Source organism: Nematostella vectensis, chromosome 13 (genome assembly GCF_932526225.1).
Source record: "Nematostella vectensis chromosome 13, jaNemVect1.1, whole genome shotgun sequence".
Lineage (NCBI taxonomy): Eukaryota > Metazoa > Cnidaria > Anthozoa > Actiniaria > Edwardsiidae > Nematostella > Nematostella vectensis.
In genome coordinates, this window is record NC_064046.1 from 2,163,900 (window position 1) to 2,179,051 (window position 15,152).

General features: G+C 38.4%; 2 protein-coding genes across 4 annotated transcripts; both read right to left on the minus strand.

Annotated features, from left to right (window-relative positions):
- Positions 1–1,194: 1,194 nt before the first annotated feature.
- LOC5508186 (calcium and integrin-binding family member 2) lies at positions 1,195–15,145 on the minus strand. 3 transcript variants are annotated; one of them, XM_032376927.2, is made up of 11 exons: positions 14,959–15,142; positions 14,622–14,710; positions 13,567–13,643; positions 8,228–8,446; positions 8,114–8,148; positions 6,825–6,939; positions 6,452–6,556; positions 5,455–5,497; positions 5,249–5,355; positions 2,304–2,392; positions 1,311–1,750 (listed from the first exon to the last, which is right to left on the minus strand). In XM_032376927.2, the coding sequence occupies exons 4-11, from the start codon at positions 8,276–8,278 to the stop codon at positions 1,729–1,731; spliced, it is 567 nt and encodes a 188-aa protein (XP_032232818.1). In that variant the 5' UTR covers positions 8,279–8,446; positions 13,567–13,643; positions 14,622–14,710; positions 14,959–15,142; the 3' UTR covers positions 1,311–1,728. The 3 variants fall into 3 exon arrangements, with proteins under 3 accessions (XP_032232819.1, XP_032232818.1, XP_001628787.2); XM_001628737.3 differs by lacking the exon at positions 14,622–14,710; XM_032376928.2 differs by lacking the exons at positions 2,304–2,392; positions 14,622–14,710 and having other exon boundaries at positions 1,195–1,750; positions 14,959–15,145.
- LOC5508166 (transcription factor MafB) lies at positions 10,030–11,570 on the minus strand. The gene has a single exon (XM_032376926.2). The coding sequence runs from the start codon at positions 11,368–11,370 to the stop codon at positions 10,702–10,704; it is 669 nt and encodes a 222-aa protein (XP_032232817.1). The 5' UTR covers positions 11,371–11,570; the 3' UTR covers positions 10,030–10,701.
- Positions 15,146–15,152: the final 7 nt, after the last annotated feature.

Below are 15,152 nucleotides of genomic sequence, written 5' to 3' on the forward strand. Positions count from 1 at the left end.
GATCAAGACAAATTTTAAACTAGAAAAATATTTATCAGAAGCTAAATTTAGACGCCGACAATCTATGACTAGATTGCGTGTCTCTCGGCACACAAACTAGCAATTGAAATAGGCCGCTATAAAAATTTACCTTATGAATTAAGGATTTGTGAAAAAAGTGAAAAAATAAGGTTGGGGATGAGTACCATACCTTAATGGAATGCGACTATGTCAATGATATACGTCGAGTATTTTTTAATGATCTATTTGCAATCAATAACTCTTTCAAACTGTTAAGGCCAAAAGACCTTTTTTTGTATATGACTCCATTACGAGCCTTGTCCTGAAATTTCGTGATGATGTAATTAAATATTATGAATAGAGGATAGGCATATAAGCCAACCTACTTTGTATATTATCCTAATATACATGTATTGGTATTTATTGGAATACAGTATTGGAATAAATTATTATTATTATTATTATTATTATTATTATTATTATTATTATTATTATTATTATTATTATTATTATTATTATTATTATTATACGGGTTACGTGCACATTTTCACAGGACAAATATCAGGCGATAACGTCCAGTCAAAATGATATATGTCCGGTGAACATTTTTGTGAAGTCAAAACTCGCTTTTCGTCTGCTCAATAACTTCTCAATCAAACACCAAGGTTTTCGAAACGCTGAAGGCCAGAAAGAAGGCACGAAGCATCATCATCAATATATATATTTTAAAAAAAGCGAAAGAAAAAGCAATGACAAAAAAAATTCACAACAGCGTGCGCTCGTGGCGTCATTCCCGTTCACGTCAGCGCGCGCGCAGTAGACATTCCAACATTGAAAACTGTCTCCGCCCCTGAAGGGGTTTATTTACTAAATATACTAGGTTTTAAGTTTACAGCACTGATAACAAAGCGAATGGCCGACATATGTACTGTTAACTAACTTTTGTTTCTGTGTTCCGTTGTTGTTCGAGGTATGACTCAATTTTTTTACTGGGATATAGCTTAAGATGTCATCTATCGCCCGCGGCGGAATATTTGAGGTCAGTTGATTGCCAAACTCTATCCTTCTCTCTCTTGCTCTTTGTCTGTCTCTTCCGGTTCTCTCCCTCTCCCTCTGTGTCTGTCTCCCTCCCTCTTACTCCCCTTCTCCTTCTCTCTCTCTCTCTATCTCCCCCCTCTCTAAATATATGTTATCTTGACTCGTGAACTTTATTCTAGGATAAAATACAGTTACAGGAGTTAATTGTGAATATTTAAAGGAGGAGCGTCACGCCTTCTCTGAGCCTGTAGTAAAACACATCAACTCTGTTCTTCCCGGTTGCTATTTTTATTGGACATGGGCACTAAAACCAGAACCAACAGATTCAGGTAAAAATTGGTTATCCAAGGTCCGTAATAACAATATACGCAGTAGGCGCTCGTGGGGTCGGGTTTCGCTCTAGTTCGGGGTGAGCGCTCGGAGATAGTTCGGACTCCATTGTTGGCCGGCACTCACGCCATTGTCGCGCGAAATTTTGTGACTTTCCTCCAAACTAGAGACGGCTAGGAGTCTACCTTGTACATTGCCGCTGGCACTAAGGTACGTGGGCTCTGGGAACGGGATTGGTATTTTCATTCCATGCTGATTGTCTGCTTGTGGCGCTAGGCGCTAGGTGATGTCTTCCACGTGTTAATCAAGTGTCGTGAGGTGTTTTAGGTAACGTGGTCAGGGACTTCAAGGCTTTAGTTTTCAGATGTGAATGTGGAAATTACTGTGAAACAAGAAGATAGCATCAAAATATTGATACACTCTTTTTTTTTATAAGAACGTCTAATTTTCAGTTGAGGCTGGGCCGTTTTTATTTTTGGGTTCTTAAACTTTATTGTATATAGAGAATATAATACCCAATGAATTATTAGGAAGAGAATTACACTAAGGATCAATAGCAATAATAAGGTTGTTACTATAAGCACACTGATTCTGCATTTTAGAACGCATCAGTACTAAAAGAAAGAAATTTTTTCTGCTATATCTTACCCTCGGCATGTTCTAAAAATTAGGTGAAATCTCAGGCTGGATGTTCTTATAAAAAAGGTTCTTATAATATAAAAAGAGAGTGTAGTCTCTGATTTTAGAAATCCTGGTAACATGTCTGAAGGAATGCGGGATCTTCATTGTGTCTCATAAAGCCTTCGCCGAAGATGTAAAAAGAGTGGAAAGAGATAAAGAAAATTGTCCCAGCTAACGTCTCAAACTGTCGGGAATCCTTTGATAGCTATATAATCAGTCGCGTACCGAGGATTATTTTCCAAAAATTCGCTTACCTAAGGAATTCAGGCGCCCTTTCGAGAACCTTCTCGAACTCAAGAAAGTTCAAATACCCAGTCTCGTCTATATCAGCTTCACTCAGCAACTGAGAAATAAGATAAAAAAGCTGAACCAAAAAATCCCATTTTAATGCGCTGTGTGAAAATAAACATCGCGTAGACACTTAGCACGTAAGCAAGTGAGTAAAATTCACAACATGGACGATAGATGGATGACATCTGCAAATGGCAATGCTGTTGCGGTAACCCTGTGGCGAAGTCAATAAAATATATGTCCTTGAAGCCTTTATGCGAAAGAAAGAAACTTTCGAAAATGATTTTGGAATTTTTAGTGACAACCGTAACAACTCGTTCTTGTCCTTTTTCAATTCCTGCCCCTCCCCCCTACACTGCTACATTCTCCTCCCCCTCACGGGCATATACGTCCTCATCAAATCCCATCCCCTCCCCACACGGGCTAATTTTACTTACACTCTCAACTACAAAATTAGACTTCATCCTCATCAAATCCCCTCCCCTCGCGAAGTTTATTGTACTTACACTCTCTACGACAAATTGGACTTCATCCTCATCAAATCCCCTCCCCTCCCTTCGCGAAGTTTATTGTACTTACACTCTCTACGACAAATTAGACTTCATCCTCATCAAATCCCCTCCCCTCGCGAAGTTTATTGTACTTACACTCTCTACGACAAATTGGACTTCATCCTCATCAAATCCCCTCCCCTCGCGAAGTTTATTGTACTTACACTCTCTACGACAAATTGGACTCCATCCTCATCAAATTCCCTCCCCTCCCCTCGCGAAGTTTATTGTACTTACACTCTCTACGACAAATTGGACTTCATCCTCAACAAATTCCCTCCCCTCGCAAAGTTTATTGTACTTACACTCTCTACGACAAATTGGACTTCATCCTCATCAAATCCCCTCCCCTCCCTTCGCGAAGTTTATTGTACTTACACTCTACGACAAATTGGACTTCATCCTCATCAAATCCCCTCCCCTCCCTTCGCGAAGTTTATTGTACTTACACTCTACGACAAATTGGACTTCATCCTCATCAAATCCCCTCGCGAAGTTTATTGTACTTACACTCTACGACAAATTGGACCCCATCCTCATCAAATTCCCTCGCGAAGTTTATTGTACTTACACTCTCTACGACAAATTGGACTTCATCCTTATCAAATCCCCTCGCGAAGTTTATTGTACTTACACTCTCTACGACAAATTGGACTTCGTCGTCATCAAATCCTCTCCCCTCGCGAAGTTTATTGTACTTACACTCTCTACGACAAATTGGACTTCATCCTCATCAAATTCCCTCCCCTCCCCTCGCAAAGTTTATTGTACTTACACTCTCTACGACAAATTGGACTTCATCCTCATCAAATTCCCTCCCCTCCCTTCGCGAAGTTTATTGTACCTACACTCTCTACGACAAATTGGACTTCATCCTCAGCAAATTCCCTCCCCTCCCTTCGCGAAGTTTATTGTACTTACACTCTCTACGACAAATTGGACTTCATCCTCAACAAATTCCCTCCCCTCGCAAAGTTTATTGTACTTACACTCTCTACGACAAATTGGACTTCATCCTCAGCAAATCCCCTCCCCTCGCGAAGTTTATTGTACTTACACTCTCTACGACAAATTGGACTCCATCCTCATCAAATTCCCTTCCCTCCCCTCGCGAAGTTTATTGTACTTACACTCTCTACGACAAATTGGACTTCATCCTCAGCAAATCCCCTCCCCTCGCGAAGTTTATTGTACTTACACTCTCTACGACAAATTGGACTCCATCCTCATCAAATCCCCTCCCCTCGCAAAGTTTATTGTAATTACACTCTCTACGACAAATTGGACTCCATCCTCATCAAATTCCCTCCCTTCGCGAAGTTTATTGTACTTACACTCTCTACGACAAATTGGACTTCATCCTCAACAAATTCCCTCCCCTCCCTTCGCGAAGTTTATTGTAATTACACTCTCTACGACAAATTGGACTTCATCCTCAACAAATTCCCTCCCCTCGCAAAGTTTATTGTACTTACACTCTCTACGACAAATTGGACTTCATCCTCAGCAAATCCCCTCCCCTCGCGAAGTTTATTGTACTTACACTCTCTACGACAAATTGGACTCCATCCTCATCAAATTCCCTCCCCTCCCCTCGCGAAGTTTATTGTACTTACACTCTCTACGACAAATTGGACTTCATCCTCAGCAAATCCCCTCCCCTCGCGAAGTTTATTGTACTTACACTCTCTACGACAAATTGGACTCCATCCTCATCAAATCCCCTCCCCTCGCAAAGTTTATTGTAATTACACTCTCTACGACAAATTGGACTCCATCCTCATCAAATTCCCTCCCTTCGCGAAGTTTATTGTACTTACACTCTCTACGACAAATTGGACTTCATCCTCAACAAATTCCCTCCCCTCGCAAAGTTTATTGTACTTACACTCTCTACGACAAATTGGACTTCATCCTCAGCAAATCCCCTCGCGAAGTTTATTGTACTTACACTCTACGACAAATTGGACTCCATCCTCATCAAATTCCCTCGCGAAGTTTATTGTACTTACACTCTCTACGACAAATTGGACTTCATCCTTATCAAATCCCCTCGCGAAGTTTATTGTACTTACACTCTCTACGACAAATTGGACTTCGTCGTCATCAAATCCTCTCCCCTCGCGAAGTTTATTGTACTTACACTCTCTACGACAAATTGGACTTCATCCTCAGCAAATCCCCTCCCCTCCCCTCGCGAAGTTTATTGTACTTACACTCTCTACGACAAATTGGACTTCATCCTCATCAAATTCCCTCCCCTCCCCTCGCGAAGTTTATTGTACTTACACTCTCTACGACAAATTGGACTTCATCCTCATCAAATCCCCTCCCCTCGCGAAGTTTATTGTACTTACACTCTCTACGACAAATTGGACTTCGTCTTCTTTCAAATCTCCTCCGGTGACAGAAAGTACCGTCTGGGCCAAGTCTGTCGGCCCAAGTTTCTGGTCGCCATCAAAATCTATATAGAAAAACATCCATAATATCAATTAAATAAACATAAAAAGGATATAACTTTGTACTACAAAAACAATTGAATGAGCAAAATCTGTTCACCTACCAAATATTTTGAACGCGTATTTCACTTTAAGCTCTCTTGGTGCCTGCCAAAAAACAACGTGCGAATAATAGAAATAGAATAATACAAACAATTACCATATATCTTTTCATGTTGCATGTATGAACTACAGATTATGTAGGAAAAAAGGTTGAAAACAAAAAAGCTGATTAATGTTTTTGTAGTTATGTTCCCAGCTCAAGTCACGATGAGAAACGGAAAAAAGATGAGAAATTTGTTTCATAGCGTTGACTCGTAATCTACTTTGTACACAAAGTTTCACAACAAGTTTCCCAAACAGGTAATAGCCATTTTTGATGCGCGAGATGTTTAAAAAGTGATATGTAAACGCGCATCATCGCTTTCGTATTATCTATGAGCCGTATTCAATGCGAATGCATGTAAATGAATCATGTCGATTGTTTTATCTCCATTTCCATGCATTTGCATTGAATACGGCTCATGGATAATACGACGTTTGAACTTAGCTTAAGTCTCGATCGACTGACATGCCGGCATGTCCTTTGTTATTAACGGCCAGTAGAGCGAGACTTCGCCAGCAATAACTGGCCGATGATGGCGATGTTTGAGAAATGGGCTCAGGTGCAACAGGCGCTGTTCGAACAGGGCTTTATGGTGCGGTTGACGCTGATGTAAGCGTTGTTTGAACAGGGCTTTATGGTGCGGTAGACGCTGATGTAAGCGTTGTTTGAACAGGGCTTTATGGTGCGGTAGACGCTGATGTAAGCGTTGTTTGAACAGAGTTTTATGGTGCGGTAGACGCTGATGTTAGCGCTGTTTGAACAGGGCTTTATGGTGCGGTAGATGCTGATGTTACCGTTGTTTGAACAGGTCTTTATGGTGCGGTTGACGCTGATGTAAGCGCTGTTTAAACAGGGCTTTATGGGCAATGGGGGGAGGGATTGCACGAAGTTGCTCGCGAATTGTGCAGTGTCGAAATCACTTCTGTTCAAAAGAATAATCTCGTATTATGACTTACTGAGTCACTGAGAACAGACATCATATTTAAGAAGTCATCAAACGTTAATGCTCCGCTCCCGTTCACAGAAAAAACTTGACATATTCGGCACTTGAATGGGTTCTCCTGAAAAGGAGTCAAAATTAAGAACGTCAAAGACGAATTTTACTTTATTAGCCCCCCTCCCCGAAAAAAAAAAAAAAACAGGTCAGATCCGCCCTGTCACACCCTTACCCTCACCTTCCCCCTCACCTTTAACTCTGGTAATTTGAGAAGATGTCTCATCCCTTAAGGAGGGGCTCGAGCTTAACCCCTTCCCCCCCTCCCCTCCGAGTCCCCACCCCCTTCCGAGATTTCCCTAGGATAAGTGCTTGTATTATGGGAACATGATCACCTTTAACTCGGGGAGTTTGAGAAGATGTCTCATCTTAAGTAAAGGCTGTGTCTCGAGCTCCTTGTAATCATCCGGAATAAGGACGGGGTGTAGAGCCCGGTACCGTTTGTGGATCCTGAAAAACGCATTGGATATGATACCAGACGCTTTTACAATGCCAACGCGGCAATCTCACAGTGCGACGCGATACGATGGCCACCTTGAAAGCTTTAGCGAGTCAGAGCAGTGCAGACAGCGCCAGCATTGGCCTTATTGCTGGCATCGTTTCCTGCATGACCATAAGTCAAAGGAACTGTGTACGAACTCACACAGCACCTTCAAGCATGGTGTGTAAACAGTGCCTGTATTGACGGGATGTTGGCTGTTCTGGCCAGTAATTCTGACATGACAGGAGCAAAAAATGACAAGTTCAAATTGTAAGTTCGTGTTAGCTTATATTCGCTTGATTTTTTGCATACATGTTCCTTGTGGAATATAAAATAAAATAAGCTTTAGTATTTTTGGTAGATAATCCGTTCTTGAGATATTGCAAATTGTAAGACTCTTGATTTGTCTGAGATTGCATTTTTTGCTTCTGTCTTCCGGTATTGTTTGCAAGGGGCTTAATGATACTTTCAACCAGCGTGCAGAGGCATAAGCGTATCAAAATATGATGGTATACCCTCTTGCACACAGCTTTCGGTTTCGATCAGAAAGCTCCGGCAGGAGGGTATCCTAGGTACTGGAGTTCATGTCAAAACTGAAGATTCTCGCTACTTCACATAGATAACTCAAAGCTGAGTCATTGTGGCCAAGGAAGCGCGTTCGCATTAAAACAATAGATGACAAACTAAAAGGTTTTTGCCATGGTCTATCCAGGATAATCGCCCTGACGACGTTTTATTCGCAAAAATTACATTGAAGCATCGTTGTAAAATAAAGCGAAATCTATCCCAAAAGGTTTAATACACCAAAAACTGGAATTCGGCTCTTATTTGGGCTTTTTGTATTTATTCCAAAGAGGGTTAAAATATAAGAAACAAATAAAATAGAAAGAAGCTCAGAAGAAAAAGGAATGCACCATTTTTTTTCTTATCTAGGACAGTTTTTTTTTAGAGCATCGAGTTTCTAGAAGTTGAAGCAAGTTGCCCAAAAAAGCGAAAAAAAAAACTATGGAAGTAATTTGAATAATGGCGCGATTTTATAAAAATAGAGCTAAGAACCACTGATAACTGGTAGCTTTCCGATTTTAACACAGATAACGACACTCAGTATTATTTGAACAAGAACAGAGTGAGTAATAATCTTACCTCAAAATATCTGCACGCGTGAAAAACGTACAATCCTGTAAACACACAAGAACATAATAAATGATCTTTAAAATAAACATCGCGAAAAAAAAATTAAATTTAATTGAAACCTACCTGATAGTCTTCAAGTTGTTCTTCAGTAAAAGCACAAACTTTGTTCCCCATTTTACAAAGGTTTTAAAAGGCTTTGTATAGTAGCTTTTTACGTTTGGTCGATCTGCATTCCAACGGCTCCCCTAAGCAGTGTAAAGCCTTTCGCGACACTATACTGGTTTCCCAGTAAGCACTCGACTGGCATCACACTGCGTTCAGCTTTTGTGTTGAGCTAGAAACCTGTGAATTAATAATGATGGTTATTTTATACAATCTTATGTTTTTGAGAAACCCAAGAAAATTATATGCATAATTCATCTCACTACATGATAACGTTGAAGAAACAAAGGTTTTTTCTAACTTTGAAGGGACGTTCAACATGTCTCAAAATTCTTTGTATTTTTATAATTGTATTGCTTTATTGTTATATTTCGCGAAATTTCAGAAAATAATATTCAAAAATGAATTAAGCCCCAGCAAAGCTGAATATACCTCTTGCCATCCAAATGCACGTCAAACATACAAATAGAAGACGACTCGTGTGGCCAGAAATCAAAATAATCGAACCACAGGCGTACCTACCATCCTCCCGTTGTTATCATCAGAATTATTTCCCGTAAGTGATCTATTACAAAATAAAGGTCGAATGAAATCTTTGTCTTTGATGTCAATAAATCGAAAAAAATCGAAATCTTATTTTTTACGATTTAATCAAAGACAACTTTATGAGATTTCATTCGACCTTTATTTTGTAATTATTTACGGGAAATAATTCTGATGAAAACAACAGGAGGATGGTGAGCCTTTGATCGGACCATGCATTATAGGAACATAATCTAATTATGAGCTTAGTTTGTGGGACTTTCTTTCAATTCTACAAAGGAGAAAAAGGAGAATTTACCAAGAGACAAATAGCCACTTATGCCTAAAGGAAAAATGAAAGCTTATCAATGCCATATTAGGAGAGTTTATGACAGTGAATTATTGGGGACTTTTTCTGACTCAATATATAAACATTTCTCAAGGGCGATCACTGTAACAATTTGTTCTGACAAATGTCACAACCTGGACATAAAATGAAAATCTATTTTTTTTAATCCCTAAAGTCTTTGGTATTATAGAGTATGTTCATTTGTTGTCTTTGGCATTATTAGTTATATATTTGAGGCAAAATGGTAGTAAACAGAAATCAGTGTTGCATGTGAATTAACCATAATAGGAAAAGAATAAGACATAGAGACTAACAATGATTATGATTAGCTATGCACAAATAAATACTGTGCTTTCAATATCATGTGATATAGAATTTTAGATTTTAGAATTATTGTGTAATGAAAAGATGTCCAACATAACCATGTGAGACAATTATGTTAAAGAATATTGATCAGCCAGAATTCTCTTGTTATTGTTTACATTTGAAAATACAACCATCTATTTGTAAAAAAAAATCCCATAGTGTTAGTTTTAGACCTAATAAACAAATATTTGGTTAAAAGTGTCTAAGTTTCTTGCTTGTATAAACCAATGAAAATTGGTGCCTTGTGTCATATAATTCCAAAAGCATCAAATTGTTAATGTGTTTTACTTTCTCCACTTCTTTCAATCTTACATATGGGAGGACAGCATTATCAGTAAAAATGAGAGAGCAACATTAGAAGTAAAAATGTTACAATTTCTTATCAATATATGTGCTGGAGACAAGGCTGGCATGACTGTTGATGAATGTTTGTTGTAATACAGGGTTTATGATAATAACCAATTATGGTATTAAAAACACATCTGCTAAGACATTAAAAAACTGCAAAATAAATTAACTGGACAAGTTTTAAAAGGAAACAATACTTTATTGATATGTACCTTCTTAAAATTGCTTTGCAAAAACAATGTATTTTTGGCTAGTTTGCATTTATGTATGATTAAAAAAGGCATACATAGTTTTTCATGTAAATTGTGTTTACATTTCAGAGATATATATAAACCAAACAAGACCAAACATAAAAAGCATTAAAACGTACATATATTTTTTTGTAAATTATTTTCCATATATTTTTGTATTCTGTTTTGTTGATGAACGATAGGAATTTTTTTTCTTTTTTTTTTTTCTTAGGGATGAGCCCGCGCTCGAAGCGGTCAGTGTTCGCTCGTATGCAATTGACTGTTGTTTACATGCTGACAGGCCCGGGCAAGTCTCTGTCTGACTTGAACGTTGTCTGAACGTTTTATAGTTCGCCTCGTGTTTTGCCTTCAAATTATAAATCCAGAGCGTAGTATTGACACGAATTTAAAGCTACACATCGGCGCATAGAGTGCTTGCTTTTGTGTACATTCACCAGAAGAGAGTTTTTCCGTACAAAGTAAGTAGTTTTGAAGTTCTCAGCTGGTTTCGAGGCGATACGCGTAAACACGCTCGGATTTGACACTTCAAACAAGCGTGCTTTCAAGTTCAAAGGTTTTTTCTTTTATCGGGTGTACAAGTCCCATTTCTCTGGATACGTCTATCTAGATTTCTTCTGCTTCATCACCATAGCGTAGAGATTTTCGTACTTCCTTTTGTACATATCCCGCTCACGTTTAGAAGCCTCGAGCTCCTTTCGAAGATTTTCTAAGTCTTGAACGAGCTCCCAATTTGTTTCTTCCAGTGATTTCTTCTGGCTAATGCGCTTGATTCTACAATTGTGGGCATAGCCGCGGTTTTTCAGGGTTCTTCGGCGATATTTTATCCTTGATTGTTCCTCTGTACTAAGTCCTTTCGACTTCAAAAGTCTATTTAACTCTTTCACCCCCAATTCTGCAAGCTCCTCTTCAGTAACTCCGAGTCCGGCAAGGGAGCACAAGAATTTCTCTCGATCGGCCAGCTCGTTGTTGTCATTTGTAGTGTAACTAAACGAGCTGCCCACCGACGATGGAGCGGGACTGTACATTTCGCTGTTATTTTCTGCGACATCTTGTGGTGGTTCGTAAGTAAGAATTTCACTCATCCAAGCTGGCACCGTATCCAGATTTTCTCCTGTCTCAGTCCCTTGAAATACTTCAGGTACACTTTGATTCTCCTTGGAGTCTACGTCCGACTGGAAGAACACATCATCTGTGATATAGCCAAAATACATCTCTGGTAGTTGTTGATTTTCTTGCTCGTTGAAATTATTTGTTGTGGTGGGATCCATTTTTCACGCAAAAATAAAATTTCCTAGCTCCGTCTAATACTTCCACTGCACTTTCAGTGACTATAAAGTCAACTTTGGCAAGTTTGACAGTATTTCGTACGCGTGATCGTACACCTTCGATAGCTAGCCGATGAATGGCATTCGAACGGACGATCGCTGGTGAAAAATTGTCAGTTGTTGCGCCACGAGTGTGACATTATATAGTGACGTTGTGCGTTAAAAATAGCTTTATTGTTTTCAAACCAATCAGAAGGCGCATCGCCGGGCAGCCCTGGACGAAACCTAATAGCAACTTGAACGGGGAATCCCCGAAACCAAAACAAGCGTGAAAAACGCGCCAAAACGTTTAGATTTTACAACCCTGAGGCAAAAAAATGCCGGCCTAGGATAAACATGTACTGTTTGAAGATCTGGGAAGACTTCCAGAAGGGTTCTACGGCTTAGATGGTGAAAATTGAAGGAAACAATGGCTCTGTGAAAGCTGTCGTTGAATGATGAAATTGTAATTTGCATATTAGCATTGTCATAGTGTAGCGAAGTGGAAGATTTGTTTTAACCCAGAAACTCGAAGAGGATGTTTTCAAGCTTAGGAAAGCGATACACTCAAAGAGTTTAAATTTAAAAATACATGTATTTAGCTTTACGATTAACAAGCACATTTCCCAAGCGTGCTAAACTATGTCAGAATTTGTTATCGATTTTTTTTAGACCGCATATCACAGGTGTAACGCAAGGCCGTATACAAATGAGCATTTTGCCACGTCACCAGTATTTGCGTCAAGATTTCCACAAATCAAAAACTACGATTGGTTTAAATATTTTAGACGGACACAATGATCATTTGACACTAACACTGATCAACAACGAACAGACAGATCTAATTTTAGCCATGAGTCAAATAGTAACCTGCTCGCAGAGCGAATTTTTTAACAGTAAATCATCAAGTGAATAAAAGTATCTTAGCGAGGGGCTTTAAAAGGTTGGACAACAAATTTATTACACGAGTATACTAAGATGTTACTAATGCTTTTAACGGGATCGTCGGCGCAAATCAGGATGACAATGAAACTTTTTCGTGGGTCAGTAGCTGAAAATCAATTGTTCATATAAACAATATCGTCTAAAGTCTTTTCAATACTATAAGGATAGTTACAATTTTGCTCTAAGGGTTTCTAAGGTTTTTTCGCGTACTTAATTTCAGAATTTGCCATTTTAGAGATCAAACAAAAAACAGGGGAAAACGTATCAAATTACTAAATCCAGTAAACAAAACGTGAACGTATAAAATACAACATGCCGTGAAAAACTACAGCGTAGTTACAGCGTGACTAGAGAATGTAATAAACTTGAACTAAAATTGCATCGAATGATTAACATTAAAATGAACAAACTGAAAGAACCCTCAAACATGCAATATCGTTTAAAATATACTTATAATTCAAGGATCCTTTTAACTTTGAAACAATACATATCTGTTTTAGAGCTATACATTTTTTTATCCCTGGTATTGGCTTGTGATAGCTTTTCCGCTTTCTAGGATTGCCAGGCGTTTTTCAACTGCCAGACATTTTCGTCGCAAAAATGTCCTAATTAACATACGATTAGCATAATTCCACAATGGCTATAGCAAGTTTACCACAGTGTAAAGAAAGGACAAAAGAAATATAATTAATATCGTCTGGGCACAATGTACTCACAGAAGAAGTGTACCTTGATTTCTATAGGATAATATGGTAGCTGATCGAAAATAAGGGACCATAAATTCTATAAGCCATGCCACTTGGACTGATAATAATAAAGCTGACTAGTATATATCCGACCTACTACCTGAAATCATTACCAAAAGAACAATTATCAAGTCTCTTCTGAACTCTAAGGCATACTAAGCGATTTTGGCAAATGACAATCAATAATAATAATAATAATAATAATAATAATAATAATAATAATAATAATAATAATAATAATAATAATAATAATAATAATAATACAGAAATACAAAAACAGACAACCTGCAGTTACAACTTTAAGGCTCACTTGCTAAGGCTAGATTATATCTGAGTGCAAGTCGATTAGCGAAGGCGTTGAAAAATCTATCAGTGTTAACACGGGGCTTGGTGAGCTTCTTATTACGAAAATTGTAGTTAGTTGATATATCAACAGGAGCAATATCCCTTAGAGGGTGGTTGCTGTTACCTTTGATTTTGTTGAAGATCTTAGTGTCCGTTTTCTGAAGTAGATCCATAATATTGACTTTATAAGAGATATACCTCCTAATACAAGAACAGAGACATTAAATATTTAGAGTAAGTGAATCATATTGTAGAAACATGCTCCCAGGGGTAATTGTAAATAGCTCTTTTGTATAAACTAAAATTTTCAGAATTTTATCTTAAATAAATATTTTTATAGTTGATCAACCAGGGTAGGGAAAATTGGCTGATACTTAACAGCCCTAGCCCTTCCCAACATAACAGGGGGGGGTAGTGATGACACATCCCCCTCCCCTCAAATATTAAAACTATATATATATATATATATATATATATATATATATATATATATATATATATATATATATATATATATATATATATATATATATATATAAGAAAATGACCAGTTGGGTGTGGGCTGGCCCCCCAATATTTCCTTAAACACGAGGTTCCGCTATAAAAGGGAAAGCTCCTCCCACCCCCGGGTTCAAATTTGCAATTATAATCAGAACACTGCCACGCTAGCAGTCACAAATGATAAGCTTCCTGTAAAATTGCTTATCCCTGAGCCTCAGTTGGTTGGAATAATATATTTTTACACAGGTAACAAGACAGTTGTGTCAAGAGATTGATAAGTTAGTAATTTGCTGTCCACTCACGTTTTTGGTACAAAATTTTAATTTTTGCTCCTGCATAAATTATTATCATGCTGTGATGAAAATGCTTGTCTTTTAGAGCACGCACAGCTTGGTATAGCATTTTTTTTACAATAAATAGGACATTTAAGGTTGACAAGTCTCGGAATAATATTTAATTTGGTTTAAAATATAAAATTTGAATTTAACGCTCAGAGCAATTGTCCTGACATGTTGACTCATTGACGACTGATTGATAACTCATTGTTCTTGAGCCAGGGGATGGGAGGAGTTTTCTCTTTTATAGCGGAACCTTGTGTTTAATGTCTCTGTATTGTGTCCCCCCAAATATTTCGAGGCCTGTTACAACACTGCCCAACTCCCTAGGAAATCTACTTACACAGGGGCTTAGTCCTTCATTGGAAAGTAGGGGGAGGGACTGGTACTTGACAACCATTACCCTCCTCCCCCCATCCCACACTCTTATCCCTAAAGGAATAATACATTATGAGGATCCTAGGAAAACTAAGAAATTAGGGAGATCAGATGTAGTCGGTTAGAGTTCAGTGAGTCGGCCCTATCTTCATGTCTCTAGCTGACCCTGTTTGATTGTTTTCCTTCTATCCAAGCATCAAACTGTCCTTTATTTGGTTTAAGCGCCGACTGGGTTATATTATTCAATTGGATCTGATTGATTGTCTTTGTCTGGGATCTATCTCCTTCCTTTACAATCTTACCTTGTCCACGCAACACCTTCCCACTTGTAAATATCCAACCATTCGCTCTAGTTGCTGCATTCATTACAAGCAGGACAATACTCAAAGCGAAACGCTTCTTTGAGACCAGAACAAGGTAAAAGCGATGTTCTATCTTGTAGATTTCCCGGAAATGTGAATAAACGCGGGCGTGATGGCGTGATGGAGTACTAACA